The sequence below is a fragment of the Gopherus flavomarginatus genome, chromosome 14, assembly GCF_025201925.1.
Source record: "Gopherus flavomarginatus isolate rGopFla2 chromosome 14, rGopFla2.mat.asm, whole genome shotgun sequence".
NCBI lineage: Eukaryota > Metazoa > Chordata > Testudines > Testudinidae > Gopherus > Gopherus flavomarginatus.
Genome location: NC_066630.1, coordinates 30,546,895 through 30,568,536, shown reverse-complemented (window position 1 = coordinate 30,568,536; position 21,642 = coordinate 30,546,895). Strand labels below are relative to the sequence as shown.

General features: G+C 39.9%; 1 protein-coding gene across 9 annotated transcripts in view; it reads left to right on the top strand.

The window, feature by feature from the left end:
• RPGRIP1L (RPGRIP1 like) overlaps nucleotides 1-17,218 on the top strand; it is a 119,280-nt gene extending 102,062 nt beyond the window's left edge. For 8 of the 9 annotated variants that reach the window (XM_050922519.1, XM_050922517.1, XM_050922523.1 and 5 more), the window contains 2 exons: nucleotides 13,062-13,195; nucleotides 15,135-17,218. In XM_050922519.1, the coding sequence (XP_050778476.1) occupies nucleotides 13,062-13,195; nucleotides 15,135-15,238 (238 nt within the window). In that variant the 3' untranslated portion in view covers nucleotides 15,239-17,218. Of the gene's footprint in view, nucleotides 1-2,535; nucleotides 2,885-13,061; nucleotides 13,196-15,134 lie in introns of those variants that run through there. The other variant, XM_050922524.1, reaches the window with a different exon arrangement.
• The last annotated feature ends 4,424 nt before the right edge of the window (nucleotides 17,219-21,642 follow it).

The following is a 21,642-nucleotide window of genomic DNA, read 5'->3' as shown; positions in this document are numbered from 1 at the left end:
TTATAGTTGACTGCAATATAAAGCAGAGCTGGGGCTCTACTATAGTATTTTACATTTATGGTATGTGATATGCCTCCCAGTGACATGATGAATTGCATGTGTCACACTGGCTTGTCAGCCACCTAAACTTTGATGTGGTGACTTGCCTGTCCCTCACTGAGTGGTTTTTCATGTGCCTTGAAACAATGCAACCCTCTCTCACTCTTCGTAAAAACAATTTCCATTGTGTCACATTTTGTTCAGCACACAATGTTCTGGGAAAGTTGAGTAAATGAATATTATCAATGTTATATCTGTGACAGATTTAAAAGTGCATTTATGAATTAAGATAATATATTCATTGCTTGCTGATCTCCAAGTATTCTAGGGAGTGTAGGAAATCCACAGGATGTCCTTGAGTCCTGTATTTAGTCTAAAGCTGTGTATAAGTTCATGTAGCAGACTGCTGTTAGCTACATAAATGACAAAGTTTGAGCATAAATTAATTGTACCAGCGCTAACTGTAATTTACTATGTTTGTTCAGGTCCAAACTTCATTGGATGCTAGCATACATATTATTTGTTTTTACTAAAAACAACCAAAAAACTCAACAATACTTATACTGTTTTCCAGGGCCGCCCGGGGGGTGGGGGGGAAGAGGGGCAATTTGCCCCGGGCTCCGCAGGGGCCCCCACGAGAGTTTTTCGGGGCCCCTGGAGCAGGGTCCTTCACTCGCTCGGGGGCCCCAGAAAACTCTTGCGGGGCCGGGCCCCGGAGCTTCTTCCGCTCCCGGTCTTCGCTGGTGGGGGAGTCCTTCCGCTCCGGGGCGGAAGGACCCCCCGCCATCGCATTACCACCGAAGCGCAACCCGGTCTTCGGCGGTAATTCGGCGGCGGGGGGCCCTTCTGTTCAGGGACCCGCCGCCGAAGTGCCCCGAAGACCCATGACGCCTGCGGATGCTCCACCGGAACTGCGGGACCAGCGGACCCTCCGCAGGCACGCCTGCGGGAGGTCCACCGGAGCTGCCTGCCGCCGATGGTCCCAGTCCCCCGGAATCCTCTGGGCGGCCCTGCTGTTTTCTTTCGGAAGCCAGCCATTACAAATTTGGAGGACCTATTGATGTGATGATCTGTGCCATTTACAGGATAGTGGAATGCTTGCTAATTGTATTTGGGTCATTTAATTATTTACACATTCACAGATACCCAGTGACATGTAAGGGCAGAGTTTAGTAATAAGATAGTTGTCTCTCTTCCTTCCATTTAACTTTAAAATTGAATTCCATCCCTTGGCCAGAAGACAATTTTTAATTAAATCATACAGAAAGCAGATCCCATAAGAGCATGGAACTATCACATCAAAAGCACTTTGACCTTCCAAAATACAAATAATTTTTCATTTCAACAAATAAGCAGAGTTTTATCATGTAAATTAGCAAGTTGGAGAACACAGTATACCAGAGAATCCTACAGCACTGAAAACAGTCTTATTTTTTTCTACCAAGGGTACATTCAGTGAGGCAAATAACTATTTCATGTAGGCCAAATACAATAATTATGTTCATTTCAGACATTTGCCAAGCAGCATCTGAGCAATCTTGCAGAACAGCTCATAGCCACTATGAATAACGAAAAAAAGTAGAAATAGCAATGGCATTCTCACCATAACAAAAAACCCTTCTCTTTGTGCTTGCTTTCACTTACATTTATTTTGTGTTGTTGGAGCCCTGGACTATGGAGATATATGAATTCTGCACTGACTCAACATGAGGACAAGAGGCTTGCTACTAGTCCAGTCTCCTGTCCTGTTCCAACAATGTGACTGCTAGGAGAGGAAACGCATGGCATGATCCTCCCCAAACGCCACTGGTTTTGGACCTTGCTCATTTTAAAACTGGCTTAGCTGCTTCCCCAGTATGTTTGCTATCACAAGGCCTTATGTAATAACATCTGGGCTTTTTTAGCTGAAACGGGAACTAAACTAATGCTTTAAAGTTCAGGAAATCAAATGATTATGGATATAAATATTAGTCAAAATTGGCTACACAATTTGGTCAGGGCAAACATTTTGGTGTTGTTATAAATCCAGTTCTATGACGGGAGTACAGATTCAGGTTTTGGTGGGGAGAGATCACCTTGTGCAGCTTTTCAAACCTTACCCTATCACATGCAACATTGATGAAGTGACATTGTAAGGACACTTAAATACTACGGTGATGGGGTGCTATATTAGAACCTCCATAAATATATGGCCAAGATGGTAGACACATCCAGTTTTGCTCTTCTGAGAGGAAAATCACGGTAATGAAAGCTCTTTGAGAGACGGAAAGAAATTCAGAAATCCTTAGGTCTTCATGAGAAGATGCACACACATTCTGGTAAAGATATGCTTGCATGTTAAATTAGTCTGATAAATAGTATATTTCCACTCTCATCCATTATCATTTTCTTAAAGAACAGTGTGTCTTTCTTTTAAAACTTCCCCTTTATTATTTTAGTAGTTTAGATTTAACACAGTACTGTACTGTGCTTTTTTGTTTGTTTGTTTTTGTTTAGTCTCTGCTGCTGCCTGATTGTGTACTTCTGGTTCCAAGTATGTGGTTGACCGGTCAGTTTGTAACTCTGGTGTTCGTAACTCAGGTTCTACGGTATTGGAAGCCAAATGCTGTTGCCATTGGTGTTTGATCTTCTGGATCACTTTAAAAGTTAAAGTACTCTCTCAAGCCACACCTACGATATAAATACAGGGATTAAATCCCATTAACATTGATATTTTCATAGATTTTTAATATAACATATTTGGTAATAAGCTGCAAAGCCAAACTTTTGTGATGTGACCAAATCTTATAATCATGGCAATGATTACAGTGCTACTGAAAATAATAAATTTCACATTATATCTTTATGTTCCTTTGCTGGTCTATATTTACAGGTAAACAAATGCAATTTAGCATGGCAGTTCATATATTCAAAAGTGGATTTTTCTGGCTGTTCGTTAGAAAATAATGTTTTCAAATTAACTCAAGTGTTCTCCATTTTTCCTACTGTTCCACTTCTTCCGGCCCATCCTGGACCTGCGAGCTCTGAACAAGTTCATCACGAAGTTCATGTTCCGCATGGTATCCCTGGGAAACATTATACCCTCCTTGGATCCCGGAGATTGGTACGCTGCTCTCGACATGAGGGACACATATTTTCATATTGCGATTTACCCCCCACACAGAAGGTTCCTTCGCTTCGTGATAAACCGCCACCACTACCAATTTGTGGTCTTTCCCTTTGGTCTCTCCTCGGCCCTCGAGTATTTACAAAGTGTATGGCAGTAGTCGCCGCCTACTTCCGCCGCCATCGAGTTCATGTTTTCCCGTATCTCGACGACTGGCTTATTCGAGGGACCTCCGAGGCTCAGGTTGCCGCACACATAAGCATCATCAAGGACCTATTTTCCCATCTAGGTCTGATCCTCAACCTAGACAAGTCCATTCTGCTTCCTACGCAGAGGATAGAATTAATCGGGGCCATGCTGGACTCCAATCTGGCAACGGCCAGTCTACCTCCACAGAGGTTCCAGGCTATAGTCTCTCTCATCCAGAGGCTACAAGCCTTCCCAACAACCTCTGTCCGTGCCACCCTCATCCTACTCGGCCACATGGCAGCGTGCACTTTCGTGACAAAGCACGCAAGACTACGCATGCCCCCTCTCCAGACTTGGCTTGCCTCGGTTTATCGTCCACGCAGGGATGCCCTGGACATGGTAATCACAGTCCCAGCAAAAACCCTGGACTCCCTCAACTGGTGGCTGACACCTTCCCTGGTGTGTGCCGGTCGCCCGTTCCACCCACCACAGCCTTCGGTGTCGTTAACGACGGACGCTTCATCCCTGGGCTGGGGTGCACACTTAGGGCACCTTCACACCCAGGGCCTTTGGTCCTCGCAAGAGCTGGCGCTGCATATCAATGTTCGTGAACTGAGAGCGGTCCGCTTGGCATGCCAAGCCTTTCAACACCATCTACAAGGCCGTTGTGTTGCGATTTTCACGGACAACACAACGGCCATGTATTACATAAACAAACAGGGGGGCACACGGTCTTCTCCCCTTTGCCAAGAGGCGATGCGACTGTGGGACTTCTGTATAGCCCGCTCGATAGACCTCGTAGCCTCCTTCCTTCCGGGAGTCCGGAACTCTCTCGCAGATCGCCTGAGCAGATCCTTCCTGTCCCACGAATGGTCCATCCGTCCGGACATTCTCCTTTCTGTATTCCGGAAGTGGGGCTTTCCCCAGATAGACCTATTTGCCTCCAGGGAAAACAGGAAATGCCAGGTATTCTGCTCCCTTCAAGGCCGTTCCCAGGGCTCTCTCTCGGACGCGTTCCTGATCCCCTGGAAGGGACGTCTTCTCTATGCTTTTCCACCCTTTCCCCTAGTGCACAGAGTCTTGCTCAAGCTCCGCAGGGACAAGGCCAGACTGATACTGATACTGATAGCCCCCGCATGGCCGAGGCAACACTGGTATCCCATGTTGCTCGATCTATCCCTAACGACTCGGATACCACTGCCACTCTGCCCGGATCTTATAACGCAGGACTTCGGCAGGCTTCACCATCCAGACCTGCAGTCCCTTCACCTGACGGCGTGGCTACTGTCTGGCTGAACCAATCCGAGCTCCGCTGCTCTGCCCAGGTCCAACAGGTCCTTTTGGGAAGCAGGAAACCCTCCACGAGGACGACATACCTCGCCAAGTGGAAGCGGTTTTCTCTTTGGTGTGCACAACGTTCCCTAGTTCCAGAGGCCGTTTCGATCCCTCTTATCCTGGAATACTTGTGGTATCTCAAAGAACAAGGTTTGGCACTCTCGTCAATAAGGGTGCATTTAGCCGCCATCTCCACCTTCCATCAAAGGGAGGCGAACAGTTCCACCTTCTCTCACCCGATGGTTTTGAGATTCCTTAAGGGCTTGGAGCGCCTATACCCACCGGTTAAGCCTCCTTCCCCTACCTGGGATCTCAACCTTGTTCTGGCTCGGCTCACAGCCCCACCCTTTGAGCCCTTGGCCACTTGCTCGTTCCTGTACCTGTCCTGGAAGACGGCCTTCCTGGTGGCTATCACTTCGGCCAGGCAGGTTTTGGAGCTCCGTGCTTTGATGGCGGACCCCCCGTATACAATCTTCCACAAAGACAAGGTGCAGCTACGCCCGCATCCGGCTTTTCTCCCCAAGGTGGTCTCGGCCTTCCACATTAATCAGGATATCTTCCTCCCGGTCTTCTTCCCGAAGCCGCACGCATCAAGCAGGGACCAACAGCTTCACACCCTGGATGTCCGTCGAGCCCTCGCCTTTTACATCCAGAGAACAAAGCCCTTCAGGCGCTCGCCCCAGTTATTTATAGCGGTGGCGGAGCATATGAAAGGTATGCCTGTATCAGCTCAGAGGCTCTCATCATGGGTAACGTCCTGTATCCGGACGTGCTACGACTTCGCCCACGTCCCGATTGGCCGTCTTACCGCCCACTCTACTCAGGCTCAGGCCTCGTCAGCCGCCTTCCTGGCACACATCCCCATCCAGGAGATATGCCACGCAGCTACCTGGTCGTCAGTGCATACGTTCACTTCTCACTATGCGCTCGTGGCCCAATCAAGAGACGATGCCGCCTTTGGCTCAGCGGTTCTGCACTCCGCAGCGTCTCACTCCGACCCCACCGCTTAGGTAAGGCTTGGGAATCACCTACTGGAATAGATATGAGCAAGCACTCGAAGAAGAAAAGACGGTTACTCACCTTTGTAACTGTTGTTCTTCGAGATGTGTTGCTCATATCCATTCCACACCCGCCTTCCTTCCCCACTGTCGGAGTAGCCAGCAAGAAGGAACTGAGGAGCGGCGGGCCGGCAGGGGTATATAACCGGCGCCATAGCGGCGCCACTCCAGGGGGCGCCCTGCCGGCCCACCGAGTGTTGCTAGGGTAAAAGTCTCCGACGAACGTGCACGCGACGCGCGCACACCTACTGGAATGGATATGAGCAACACATCTCGAAGAACAACAGTTACAAAGGTGAGTAACCGTCTTTTATTGAGGTCAGAACATGTAGGGATAAAGTGAGAAAGGCCAAAAGCCATGTAGAGTTGGACCTTGCAAAGGGAATTAAAACCAATAGTAAAAGGTTCTATAGTCATATAAATAAGAAAACAAAGAAAGAAGAAGTGGGACTGCTAAACACTGAGGATGGAGTGGAGGTTAAGGATAATCTAGACATGTCCCAATATCTAAACAAATACTTTGCCTCAGTCTTTAATGAGGTTAATGAGGAGCTTAAGGATAACAGTAGAATGACAAATGGGAATGAGGATATGGAGATAGGTATTACCACATCTGAGGTAGAAGCCAGACTCGAATAGCTTAATGGGACTAAATTGGGGGGCCCAGGTAATCTTCATCCAAGAATATTAAAGGAACTGGTACATGAAATTGCTAGCCCATTAACAAGAATTTTTAATAAATCACTAAACTCAAGGGTTGTAGTGTACTACTGGAGAATTGCTAACATAGTTCCTATTTTTAAGAAAGGAAAAAAAAATGTGATCCGACTAACTATAGGCCTGATAGTTTGACATCGGTAGTATTCAAGGTCTTGGAAAATATTTTGAAGGAGAAAGTAATTAAGGACATTGAGGTCAATGAGAATTGGGACAAATACAACATGGTTTTACAAAAGATAGATCGTGCCAAACCAACCTGATCTCCTTCTTTGAGAAGGCAACAGATTTTTTAGACAAAGGAAACACAATGGATCTAATTTACCTCGATTTCAGTAAGTTATTTGATACGGTTCCGCATGGAGAATTATTGGCTAAATTGGAAAGGATGGGGATCAATATGAAAATTGAAAGATGGATAAGGAACTAGTTAAAGGGGAGACTACAACAGATCATACTGAAAGGTGAACTGTCAGGCTGGAAGGAGGGTACTAGTGGAGTTCCTCATGGATCGTTTTGGACCAGTCTTATGTAATCTTTTTATTACTGAGCTTGGCACAAAAAGTGGGAATGTGCTAATAAAGTTTGCAGATGACACATAGCTGAGAGGTATTGCTAATACAGAGAAGAACGGGGATATCATACAGGAAGATCTGGATGACCTTGTAAACTGGAGTAATAGTAATAGGATGAAATTTAATAGTGAAAAGTACAAGGTCATGGATTTAGGGATTAATAACAAGAATTTTGGTTATAAATTGAGGATACATCAGTTCGAAGTAACAGAGGAGGAGAAGGACCTCGGACTATTGGTTGATCTCAGGATGACTATGAGCCGCCAATGTGATATGGCCGTTAAAAAAGCTAATGTGGTCTTGGGATGCATCAGGTGAGGTATTTCCAGTAAAGATAAGGAGGTGTTATTACCGTTATACAAAGCACTGGTGAGACCTCATCTGGAATATTGTGTGCAGTTCTGGTCTCCCATGTTTAAGAAGGATGAATTCAAACTTGAACAGGTACAGAGAAGGGCTGCTAGAATGATCTGAGGAATGAAAAACCTCTCTTATGAAAGGAGACTCAAAGAGCTTGGCTTGTTTAGCCTAACCAAAAGAAGGCTGAGGGGAGATATGATTGCTCTTTATAAATATATCAGAGGGATAAATATCAGGGAGGGAGAGGAATTATTTAAGCTTAGTACCAATGTGGACACAAGAAAAAATGGATATAAACTGGACAATAGAAAGTTTAGACTTGAAATTAGACGAAGGTTTCTAACCATTAGAGGAGTGAAGTTCTGGAGTAGTGGGGGCAAAAGACATATCTGGCTTCAAGACTAAGCTTGATAAGTTTATGGAGGGGATGGTCTGATAGGATAGCCTAATTTTGACAATTAATTCATCTTTGATTATTAGCAGGTAAATATGCCCAATGGTCTGTGATGGGATGTTAGATGAGGTGGGATCTGAGTAACTACAGAGAATTCTTTCCTGGGTGCTGGCTAGGGAGTCTTGCGCACATGCTCAGGGTTTAACTGATGGCCATATTTGGGGTCGGGAAGGAATTTTCCTCCAGGGCAGATTGGCAGATGTGATCTGCTCGATAACGATTCAGAGCCGACCGACGCATTTCATTTTCATTGTCTTATTCAGATGCCACCAACAGAAGGTTGTTGTTCTTTTTTTGGTGGTTCAGGTTCTGTAGTTTCCACATCAAAGTGTTGCTCTTTTAAGACATCTGAAAGCATACTCTGCACCTCATCCCTCTCAGGTTTTGGAAGGCACTTCAGATTCTTACATCTTGGGTCCAGTGCTATAGCTATCTTTAGAAATTTCACATTGGTATCTTCTTTGTGTTTTGTCAAATTTGCAGTGAAAGTGTTCTTAAAACAAACAACATGTGGTGGGTCATCATCCGAGACTACTATAACATGAAATATATGGCAGAATGTGGGTAAAACAGTAGGACACACACTATTCTCCCCCAAGGAGTTCAGTCATAAATTTAATTAACGCATTACTTTTTTAACAAGCGTCATCAGCATGGAAGCATGTCCTCTAAAATGATGGCCAAATCATGAAGAGGCATATGAATCTTTAGTGTATCTGGCATATAAATATCTTGCGACGCCAGCTACAACAGTGCCATGCGAATACCTGTTCTCACTTTCTGGTGACATTGTAATTAAGAAGTGTGCAGCATTATCTCCCTTAAATGTAAACAAACTTGTTTGTCTTAGCGATTGCCTGAACAAGAAGTAGGACTGAGTGGACTTGTAGGCTCTAAAGTTTTACATGGTTTTGTTTTTGAGTGCAGTTATGTAACCAGTAAACTACATTTGTAAGTTGCACTTTTAAGAGAAAGAGATTGCACTTACAGCACTTGCCTGAGGTGAATTGAAAAATACTATTTCTTTTGTTTATCATTTTTACAGTGCAATTGTTTGTAATAAAAAAATACAAAATGAGCACTGTACACTTTGTATTCTGTGTTGTAATTGAAATCCACCTCTGCCATGAAGTCTTCAAATCAATCAACAGTGATTAAGTAGCTGACACCTATTGATCACAGACCATTACAATTACAATAATTGTCATATTGTTACCTTTTTTCTCTTCTCACTACCCCCACACCCCAAAAACCTTTGTCTGTAAGTTGTCTCTACCTGTTGTCTCTTGTCTTGAATGCAGAATGTAAGCTCTTTGGGGCAAGAACTATCTTTTTCTCATAGGTGTGTATAGTGCTTAGCACTGTGGAGTTGGGTCTTGGATCAATAATTAATAATGTATTAATTTCTTCTTGCTGCCAATAGTAGTCCTGTATATGGAGTACTCCCTGTTTAAAGAAATTCTGTTGAAAATTCCTTTATCCCTCTATTCCCTTGGAATTTTTATAAAATATTTCTCAGTGGTACCTTTGATAAGGTGGCAAAGTCTTTGCCTACCCTGTTAGGAGGTAGTGGACTCTGCCTGGAAATGCCGACTGGTTGCTGCTGACTCATTGGTAGTACTGCAGATTAGCCTACTGAACCACAGAAAGGGAATGTAGGGAGTGGTTCTCTGAGCAGAGGGAACTAGAGTCTGTGAGAGAGAACCTAGAGCAGTGGTTCTCAAACTTTTGTACTGGTGACCCCTTTCACTTAGCAAGCCTCTGAGTGTGACCGCCACCCCCCCCCCTTATAAATTAAAATCACTTTTTTTATATATTTAACACCATTATAAATGCTGGAGACAAAGCAGGGTTTGGGTTGGAGACTGACAGCTCACGACCCCCATTTAATAACCTCGCCACCTCCTGTTTGAGAACGCTTGACCTAGAGGAAAACACTAGGAACACTCTCACATGGATAAGAAATCTTACCGCTATATTGTGTTTTTGCTATTTTAACTGCCAATAAAAAAGAACCCTACAAAGGTTGAGTTTGGCCACTGTGTATTCTGTGCCACAGTGAGGTAATGACTGTGCTGGTTCACAATTCCCTCCTCTGTCTTCACCATCCCAATCACATAACTGATTTCTCAAAGTTTTTGAGTAACCATAGTTGCTGAATCACTTCGGCTGCATTCTGTAGTTTTAAGAATAAGTGCACAGTATTCCAAACACGCCTTTGTCTTTTAGAGAGTTTAAATAGTTTTCTTTTACATTCATTTGATACATTCTCTTTTGTATCCAAGAATTATTTCCATTTTTGCTTTTTGTTTTTTTATTTATTTGCTTCTGTTGCTTAGTTCTATGCCAAAGATTTTAGAGTTGTATCCATCATAATCTGCCAGATCTTCTGCCTTCTTAATGTAGTTTCTGAGGTATTTTTCTTCTTTGTCCCCCCCTTTTTTTCTTATTTTCTTATGTTTGTTGTTAGCTAAAAACAGGTGTTTAAGTAAATGAACTAAATATTTATTAGTTATAGCAGCAAAAATACAACACTATAAAAGCATGTTGCAGTGGTTGCTAATATTGTTAAGGGCTTTTAGGAGGATTTGTTTATTTTTTGTTTAAGGTATCATCTCTTGTGGGCCTGAATTCCGTGTAAGTTGATTTTCTCATTTTGGATCATGGTTATTGAACAAAATTTTACGTGGTAAAGTTTACAAGGATTCATGGTTTAAACAACTTTGCCAAGATATATCAAAAGAGTAGTTAGCTCTGAATTCCTGTCATTTGCTCAGTCCCAGTGTTTTTGGCCGCTGCACAAGCCACTAATTGAAATCAGCTCCAACAGAACACTACAATTATATGTTTAGAAGAAAAGTAATACTTGGATGCAGTGACTGAAATTTAAGTTTGCAGAAGATATGCAAATATTTTGTTTAGCTGCTGGGCTTAGACATTAGGGATGAGCAAGTATTCCCTTATTTGGATTGGATAAAAATTGTGTTCAGAGGTCTTACCAAATACACTATATTTAGAAATTTTTTTAAAAAATACTGTGGGTACACAGTAATGGGGATAAAATATTAGCTATATTTGGCAGGGGGATGAGGGCAGCAGCATGAGAGCAGACGGAAAAGAAGGGAAATTAAGATATTTTTTCTTTTATGGATGTTGATAATGGGACATGGCAAAAAGACAGGGATGGCTGGGTAGGGCCAGGACCGGCTCTAGGCACGTGCTTGGGGTGGAACTATTCCAGGGACGGTACTCCGGTCACCCCCACCCCACCCCTTTTTTTATTTTTTTTTTTTCCCTTTGGCAGTTGTGCTCTCAGAGGGTTTTTTTTTTTTTGCTTGGGGCAGCAAAAAACCTAGAGCCAGGTCTGGGTAGGGCACAGCAAAAGGAAACAGAATAGGGAAAAAGTTTGGCAGGTATGTATCAGGCATTCAGTGCATGCAGCTGCAACAGTGTGAGGACAGGTAAAGAGAAGATCAGAACTGATTTTTTTTTCTATTTAAATTGTAATAAGTGTCTTTGTACCCTTATGAAATTATCATAGCATTATTGATTAAGACAAGAACCACTCTTTACTGAGCATGGTAACTAACGAAGGACTCAGATTAATGAATGCCGGAAATCCATATGGAGATGCACTTGCTGTGTATTTATACATGATTGCTGGATTTAGTTATTACTCAGCTTTGAACACCAAATACATAACACTCCATTACAGAGATGTTCTTCTGGGGCAGCAGGCTTTGGATTCTAACTTTTGTTGTTGTTTTGGAACAAGAAATAGTGGTGTTTTTCTTAGCTAGAATATTCTCTTCTAGTAACTATTACAGATGAAGTTCCCAAATATCTTACAGCTGAATATTTTGCAGTTGATTTACTACTTCACTGAATATGGCTAGTATTTCTGCTATCTGGCCGATTTATTATTTGGTTTGCCCAGCCCCTACAGCTCTACCGTCTATTTATCATGATTCAGTATAATGCCAAGAGAATGTGACCTTTGCATTTTGTTGTGTGGCTAAAGTTTATTATGTGCTGAAGTAAAGCAGCAGATCGTCTGCTTGATGGCTTTCTGTAGTACAGAAAGATTTAACCAGCAAAATTCTGATGATATTTAATGAATCATTTTCAGCCTGAAGGATACATATGCCTGTTAAGATTAAAAACATAACATGGAAATTGATTATTCCAGGTTCCCCCTCCACCTGAAGACAAAGTTTATTTGCCATTTCAAACAAATTGCAAATAAAGGTCATCACAGTAAAAAGCACAATAGTGCTTTACGTTTTCAAAGCATTATACATACATGAGTGCTCATAAAAAGCTCTGAGAGTTATATGGGAATAATCACTTCTGTACCTCAGTTTCCTAATTTATAAAATGGTGAAGTGACTGAACAATATGAGCTAAGAATCTAGAAGTTCCTGGCTCTGAGAGCTATGTTCAGTCCTGTGGCAATTCTGCCTCTCTTAATATATTACCATGTGAACAACAATTGGGTGTCACCTTATGAAAACGGGATCTCAACTTGGAGTCACAAATGACCAGTCCTTCCCGTATTGCTAATTGGAGCAGGAGAGGCATATCTCAGCCAGCTGGGAAGGCAGTGGAGGTGTACCTGAATGATGTGCTATGAAAAATTGAGTTCTGCTATGGAAAGTGTTGAGAAGCACTAATCAAAAGCAGTAGCTTTCAACCTTTCCAGACTACTGTACCCCTTTCAGGAGTCTGCTTTATCTTGGATATCCCAAGTTTCACCTCACTTAAAAGCTACTTGCTTACAAAATGAGACATAAAAATACAAATACAGAAGCACACTATTACTGAAAAATTGCTTACTTTCTCATTTTTACAATATGCTTATAAAATAAATAAATTGGAATATAAATATTATACTTCCATTTCAGTCTATAATATATAGAGCAATATAACCAAGTTGTATGAAATTTTAGTTTGTACTGAGCTTGCTAATGCTTTTTATGTAACCTGTTGTAAAACTAGGCAAAATATCTAGATGAGTTGATGTACCCTTGGAATACCTCTGCATACCCCTTGGACTACGTGTACCCCTGGTTGAGAACCACTGATCAAAAGTTGTTTTATATGCTAAATTGGGAATTTCTAGATATGCTCTGTCTTTATATTTGTTTGTTTTATTGTCTGGATTTAGTCCCCAAGTGATTGGGTGTTATGAATCATTTCAAGAGTGAGAATTTTTGTTTGTTTCTCAGCATACGATTTACAGTGGTTAGTGACCCTCCAGAAGATGAACAAGATCTTGAGTGTGAAGACATTGGCTTTGCTTACGTCAGTCTAACGGAGATATTTCAGAAAGAAAAAGACATAATTGAGCAAGATATTGATGGTAAGTTTAGCAGAGTTCTTAGTTTTAACTTTTGACATCCATTCATTTCAAAATTTTACTAGAGTTTTTCTTCTCTGCTCTAAGAGGTTTCATACTTAATTATTTAATTATTATTATAATATTGAACCATAAGTATCACTTTAATAAATTGTCACAATTCATCTGCACCTGCAACTTATTCCTGAAAATAAATAGTATTGCCTAAAGCGTAAAGAATTTAACATAATTAGTATTATCTTCTAACTAAGAGTTACACAGTCCCTGGTTTGGAAAAAATCTGAACAGTATTACTAGTGAAGTATTATTAGATTAATCAGTTTACAAAACCTGAGACGGTTAGGCCTAGTTACTCACTAGTATATTTTTATCTTTTGTACAAGCAGAGTATTTCTTTAAATGTTAGTAAAGCCTCTGAACTTATTAATTTTATATTCAACATTTTTGTCAATAATATCCTACTACAAATAACTATCTATGCATTGTAGGCAATTATAGCATTTCTGTGGTGTCAAAGGGCCAAATTTTGGTGGTTCTTTGAGTGATTGCTCATGTCTTTCCACAAGAGGTGTGCGTGCTCGCCACATGCACCGGTGTCGGAAGTTTTTCCCCTAGCAGTACCTATAGGGGAGCGCCCCAGCGACCCCTGGAGTGGCACCTCCATGGTGCGGTATAAGGGGTACCACGTGCTCCCCCCTGCCCAGTTCCTCCTTCACCTTAGAGCACAGGGACTGGCGCCCTCATCCGTCAAGATGCACTTGGTGGCCATATCGGCCTTCCACCCAGTGGTGCAGAGGCATACGGTATTCTCCCAGGCCAGGACTGGCTGATTCCTTAAGGGATTGGATTCTCTCTTACCATATGTTAGGCGCCCTGTCCCACAGTGGGACCTGAACTGATGGTGCCTGTTCCCCCCCCCCTCCGTCCCTCTCCCCCATTTGAGCCGCTAGCTACGTGCTCTTGGTCTCACCTTTTGTGGAAGGTAGCCTTCCTGGTAGCGATCACGTTGTCTAGACAGGTCTCGGAACTCAGAGCCCTGATCTCTGGGCCCCCATACTTGGTGTTCCGTAAGGATAAGGTCCAGCTTCACCCACGTCTTTTGTTCCTCCCGAGGGTTGTCTCCACCTACCACATGGGTCAGAACATTTTCCTGATGGTCCTATGCCCCTATTTTAAAATGAGTTAGCTACATGTTAAGTGTCAAGTTTTTAAACATCATTTAAGCACCCAATGTAGACAAAGATGTCAATGTTTTAAAAATGTGTTATCTGGTCACAGTTCACCCTAAGGGAGAATAATGTCTTTGTCTACATTTGTCTACAGCATGCAAGAAGCCTGGAGTCAAAATCATATTGTGCTTCACCCAGAACATCAACTTGTCATCTGTATATTAATATCTGAGCTACATGATTCAAAGCCCAATAATGCACACAGCTGTCTATAACATAGACAATTCACACTTCATCTGCTTGTGTACTAATGCATAGATAACAAAGGTCTGATTATACTGCTACTGAAGTTGATGGCAACACACTCATTGACTTCAGCAAGAGCAGGATCAAACCCTAAATGTATACATGTCCTCATGTGATATTTATTTACTATGAAAAATGAACAAACAATTTGGGAAGGTATATAATAAATTCTGCTTTCTTAGCTTGAAAATTGAACCTTGCACCAAACATTATTGAGGTGGAATTTAAAGTATTTCTCCATCCTAGTGTTGGAAGGACTCAATCCTGTAACGTGCCGAATACCATCTTCTCCCCTTCAGTTGAGTGGATAGTACTCAGCATCTTGCAGGATTCAGCACTAGAACTGACAGCTATTTTTTTAACCTTGTATGAGTGCCTTTTAATCTTTCCAAATGCTAAAGTGAAATTATTGTAACACAAAAACTAAATTAAATTGCTAATATTGTTGTCTGATGTTTTCTTTCTAGTTTTCGATTCACAAGATGATAGTGCTGTGATTGGAAAGCTCAAAGTAACAGTGAAGGCCCTCCATGCTCTGCGCTCAGTCTATGAGGAACACAAAGATGACTAGGAGGCATGAAAGAAAAGTGTGCCTACATATGCTGCTTCTCCCAGTGTAAATACATGCTTGATAGCTCTTCGAAGATGAGATTTTTGTAATTACTACAGTATATTTAATGTATAATTTATATGAAAAGGATGCTTGATTTATAGTTGTAAAGTTTTGTATACTTTTCAGTCTGTTTGTTTTTATATTTCCCCCTAAGGCTAAGACTCCCTCCACAATGGACAACGTCTTGTAAATAATTAATACCTACATGATTGAATGATGTGCTTTATTTGCATTTTCAACATTTTTTCTTACATAAAACAGTAATAAAAATGCAAGTTGAATTTTTAATTTTTAATAAAAAAGCTTAAGCCTTAGAAAACACTTTTATGTTATCCCTAATCACCCCACTAAATGCAATGCCTGTGATTAGCCTCATTAAGAATTTTATACTGTGAAGATTTTATTAGAAGCAATATATGAAAATTACTTGGATTAATGTGTTAATCTGCCTCTTTAAAATGCTAATATCCATTTTATGCACATTAAATCTCAGTATGCGTTTTCTTTGATGCGTGCAGTTTCTATCAATTAAGTATAAAGAATGAGGCTAGTCGCAAAGACTTATTAAATTACTGCAAGCTTTTTAAAAATAACTTTTGCCCTTCTACTAACATTATAAGTAGTTGTTTATGATTACCATGATTTGAAGGAGGGGGAGGGTGGACTCAATTTTCATATACAGTAAAAGAGATTTACAGTTTCAACCAACAGCTATCAAAGCACAGAAAGAAAATATAAAAGAATCAATCAGATTCTGTTCCGCCTAGTTTGAGCTGTAGGGACAGGCAAGTGTTTTTTTGATCACTTTTAAAACTTACATCAAACACATACAATGATCCTTGTATCTGGATAACCAGTGGCTAGAAAAGAGCTTGGAAAGTTAATTTTCTAGCTTTTAACCAATCTCAATGAAAGATTTAATTGATATTTTTAATGGAGCTGTGAATCAATGCAGCAAAAGGATTGTCTCTGGAGAACTAGGATATAATGCATTTCATTTTTTAATTTACTTTGTCATTTTCTTCAAAGGATTTTATAGGCTGTGGGTTTTCACTGTTTGCAAACAGGCTATGTTTCTTCATAAGCATATGTAAAGTATTCAGAGAGATAAGTAATTTATTAAAATCTACCTAATTTGCCGTGATATATTAAATCTCTGCTTCAGTGATCACCGACCATTTCATTTAGAGAATTAGGCATTCGCTCTTTGTGTGATTAAACCTCTGGAAAATGAGTTCTTTGCTCCTATTTGTGAACATTCAAAGCCTGCTAATGGCAAGAAGATGGAATAGATTATGAGACAATTCATTACAGTTCAACAGCAAAAAAAAAAAAAAGCAGCTATAATGCAAAAAAGCAAGTTTGAATATCTGCATACAGTTTGAACCATCTGTGCTCTAATCATGTTAATAATGCCTCTTCGTCTTTAGGAGACTTTGAAATGACATCCATACAATATTAATTTGTTGATGTACATTATGAGGCCAATGGAATATATTTTGACCACAGATATCTCTAAATTCTACATGAACTGATGGATGCCTCCATTTTAGGGCCTACCATCTACAGGAGCAGTATTGCTCTCATCCAGACTTTGTAAATCCTCATAATTCAATCCTCTGGAACATTCTGGAGACCTCAGGCATTTGCATTCCTAAACTCCTCCATTCCTTATAAACAGCCATATGTATGTTTGTCACTTGGGCTGGCTGTTAGCTCATTATTTTGGACACTATTTCTAGTTTTCTTTGGCACTGTGTATCTGTATTGTCATTAAGACTGTTGTTATGTATTTTGGTAATTTAAAACAGCTAGATTCAACACTGAGATTAACCAAGTGGTTTTTCAGAAATGTAGTTGTGGTATTCTACCAGGAGGTTCATATTATTATTCCAATACTTGCAGCCCATACTAAATATCTTCCACATAAACAAAGAAGTGAGTTGTATTGATTTTTTGTGACTGTTTACTGAGTTACAGAACTATTACTAATGCTTATTTTCCTCTGAAGTAAACCATGTGGTAAAATTAGAAAATCAGCCATATTCATTTTACATGTTCATCAACCATGTTCGTGTTACATTTACAGTAACACCCTTAACATTTAATCTTCACCATCTGAAGTTGGAAACTGAGGCTAAGCTATCAAATTCATTACTCGTCGATCTCTGTGGTAAATTACTGCACTATATTCTGGTTGATATTTGGTTACATCATGGTAACTGTTTTCAGTGACTCCGACATTAACGTATAATATGTTTCAGGTTCTTAACCATATTTCATTGTAAAGTTGACTATTTTCTAGTTTCTGATTTTTAAAAAAAAATTATTGCAATTTCTTTTCATATTGTTACTAGTAAGACATGTTATTTAGTGTGGATTTTCCCAGCAAATGAACTGGACCATATTACATCTCGTGTAATTTTTTTTCCCCTGCAATAAGTAGTTTGTATTTCCAACCTGCTCTTAATCCTGGGTCCAAATTGTAACTAGTGCAGGAAAAGTAACACAAAGAGGTACATATAGAAACTGCAATGGTATCATTAATATGTGCATAGACTCTAGCTGTGAGCAGCCTGAAAAAAGTCTCCTTCTGCAAACAGTTCCATCTATTGCAACTACTTTTGTCTAGACTAAAACAAAACTGTTTTTTTTAATGTACTGGCAAACACATTTTAAGTAAGTGCTGCTTTAAAAAACATGTTAAACTCTCTACTAGGTGCTAACATTTTTAACAGTACTTAATTTAAACATATTAGCTAATATATTTAAAAAAAAACACACACACACACACACACACTTTTCCTAGTCTAGACAAGGCCTTAGAAAAGGAGTAAATTGTTTAGGGATGTGTAAAGAGAGGTCATGGATAGGTTGGGTTGGACATGTACAGTCAAACCATACTCGTGTATCTCTTTTGCTGTGCCACATTATACCCCTCTGCTTTACTTGTTATGGCCTGCATGGCAAGCTCCTTGTAACTACAGTGAAACCAGGACTGCAGAAGGTTTCCTTTGCTGTGCACTACAACAACTGCGCTGCTGTTCCTGCAAGTTTTCTGGTGTTTGTGTCGGTATGCACAGGTAAGCCAAAGTTAGGCCCAAAGTGTTCCAATTTTTCTCTACCATTCCCTCTCATATAAATTGTCGGGTAACTCAGGAATAGAACACTTAGGGACAAAATACCCCATGCATCTAGACAGTAATCATGTTAATACAGTTTGTCAATTATGCTATACAAAGAACCACCACTTATTTTAATGTGTGTACTATTATATATGACTCATGAAATTATATCTGTGTTAAGAAGAGTTTGAGGTTTCCTAAACTTGACTTCAATAGCACTTTTACAACCAAAGACAATATTATTAGTATAAATATTTTTGGTTATAAAACATGATTTTGTTTTCAGTGTACAACAGCACATTTGCATAATACCACAAAAACACAAAGGATAACTAGGCCAAATAACAGCTGTTGCATTCAGTTTTCTCAGTTTGTATTAGAACTGATCATTGTGTAAAAATTCAAATCCTCCTATAATTGTGCCACATATATTAATATGTTTGAAGGCAAGAAAAACTTGATTTTTTGTATATAGTTGGGTATTCAGATTTGTATGCAGGAGTATGACATTTCAAAGCAGTTTTTTGTGTATTCCACAAAGGGACAAATATTTACAATTAGTTTTACTTTATGAATTGGTCATTCAAACTTTAGGCACTAATAATTAGAACTAAGCCCCAATCCTGCAACTGTGCATGCATGGACTTCATTACCTGAGCAGAATCTCACTGAATCTCTGCAGATGTCTCTGTATCATTACTGCAGAATAGGAACCACAGTCAGTTCAAAGACATGTATTTTTTTTTAAGTTTACTTTTGACAAGGTATGCTAAAGGTATTGCACTGCTTTTCATTTATTTTTGATATTGCAGATTAACTCATAAAATAATTATACATGCATTTTCGAAAGCAGGTAAGATAAATGTTTGACTTCAACCGAGTTATTATTCAAAGGAAGAATTTGGCCTTCTATGTTGTATCCTTTAATACTGAGTAATTGTACCTATTTATAGGTTAAGAAAGTAGTAGTAAACTAAAGATACTCTTAAAAGAGAGACAATAAAGAATGAACTGAAAATGACATGTCTTTTTTAACAAATAAGTGAACTTTATTAATTAGAAATTAGTGTCATTCATTGAGACCATGATCCTGCAAGAGGCTGAGGAATGTTACCCATATAATTCAGATAAAGTCAGTGGGACTACTCACATATTTAGTTAACTATATGCTTAAGGACAAATCTTAGACTCTTTGGAATCATAAGAAATTTGCCACTGACTGAAATGGTGTAAGAATTTAACCCAATGGTCTTTCCTAAATCAGCATCAAAGTGCTCAGCACCTAGCAGGATGAAGTAGTAATGTAATGTCAATGGGTTTTAGTTACAAAACATCTGTTTCTAAATTATTAGCACCCAGTTTGGAACATTTTGTGTGAGGAGGTAAAGAGGTGGCTTAAGAACTCTGAAAACTGGGATAATGGAAATGCTTACAGGCTCTTAATTGAAGTAGCTCTACCATGTTATGGCATAATACTATGTTAATGTACAGTTAACAGTTAATTTAACATTGATTCAGCCACTTAACATTTTGTACAGAAATATAAATGATTGGAGGCATTTTAGTGTTGATTTAAATGTTTTACTGCTCACTGTAGTAATGGTGTCAAATTTCATCCACTCTTGTGAAGCAATTGACAAAAATTAGCTACAGTGTTTTATGGTAAGCAATGTGGTTTATTCAGGTTTGGGTTTGTTTTTTTTTTTTCATTTTGAGTAATAACACATTTTCCAGTTTACTACTGCTTTACTTACATATTTATTTGGTTTGGGGGGGTTGAGGGGGTTAAGAGTAAGAGAGGAACTAGATAAATTTTCACATGGGCTTTTTTTTTAGTTGATTAATGCTCTTCATGTCCTTCATTCATTATTGTTAATGCAGGAATACTTGGAATTATGAGCTGTGAGCTTGGAACCTCTGTGCACACCCATGTCCTCATAACAAAATGCAAATTATTGAGTAATCCAACAGCAATAGCTGTAACAACACGACACAGGCTTGCAGATGTTCTAACAATCTGATTAACATTTTTGTGGATTTGAAAAATATATATATTATATTTAGTCAAACTGGCATCTTTGGTTCATGGAAAATAATTTTCTTATGCATTAATGCAACAGAAAGTGAATTGTGTCTGTGAAAGACTACCAGGAAAAATGTGGTCTGTCTTAAAAAAAAAATATTTTTTTTCTATATTAATTCCAGTCAGTCAATGATTACTCTGTTTATTCATTCCTAAATATAATAAGGCATCCATAGCTGAAGGTGCTGTGATGGCTTCCATGACAGAGAACAACTAAAAACAGGATTTATCATACATAAGGCAATTTGCCCAATGCGATCAAAGAACATGCATAAACTCCACATAAGACACTACAACGGAAAAGGGAACAAAATAAAAGTAATAAAACGCATGGTAGCTAGCAGTCTTTCTACATTTTAAAACAATTTTTTATAGTTTTTCTAATACAGACAATTACATTGGCATACCAAAAGTAGCCCAATTTGGAACTTATTTCTGGTGGTTTGATATGTCTATGCCCCAATTTGCCTATGTTTCTTATTTTAAAACACAAGTTCAGCAAATTATGCTAATGACAAATGTAACTGGAGCAAGAACATACATTTTTAATATATTGCATCCCACCTATATTCATTTAAACCAAAATCAGATAGTGTAAATAAATGGTAATATTTATTTTACAGTGAAATTCCCACTCATATTCTACTCAAAGGCTAACTAATAGAGCACTGTGCAGAAAATTCCATAGGGGTCGTGAGGGAATGAAATTTACACATCCTATCACCTGCATGTAAGCTAAGGGTCTGCAACACAGACCCTTTATGGCCACTGTCCGCTCCTACAAATAGGTTCTCCGACGCTAGTTCTGCATTCTTGAGAATCCCATTCCCTTCCCCAATTCCTTCCTTCCGTTAATGCACTGGCTTGTTCAGGCCTAGCACAGAGACTCCCTCTGCAGTGTACAGGGGTCAGAGATCCCCTGAATGAGCTCTCCATCTTAGATAGTCCCTTTGCACAATCCCACCATAGAGGGCTTCCCACGGGGGGGCGGGGGATAATTTCACCTTTAGAAACCAACCGATGAGACAGCTTTGTGAAACATTGATAACTGCTTGGATTATGATACTGTCAACTAAAAAGTCTCATATTTGCCCCACACTTTAGCTGACTGAAAATCCTCATCCCATCACACCCATAGCCCTGATTTTGTTTTC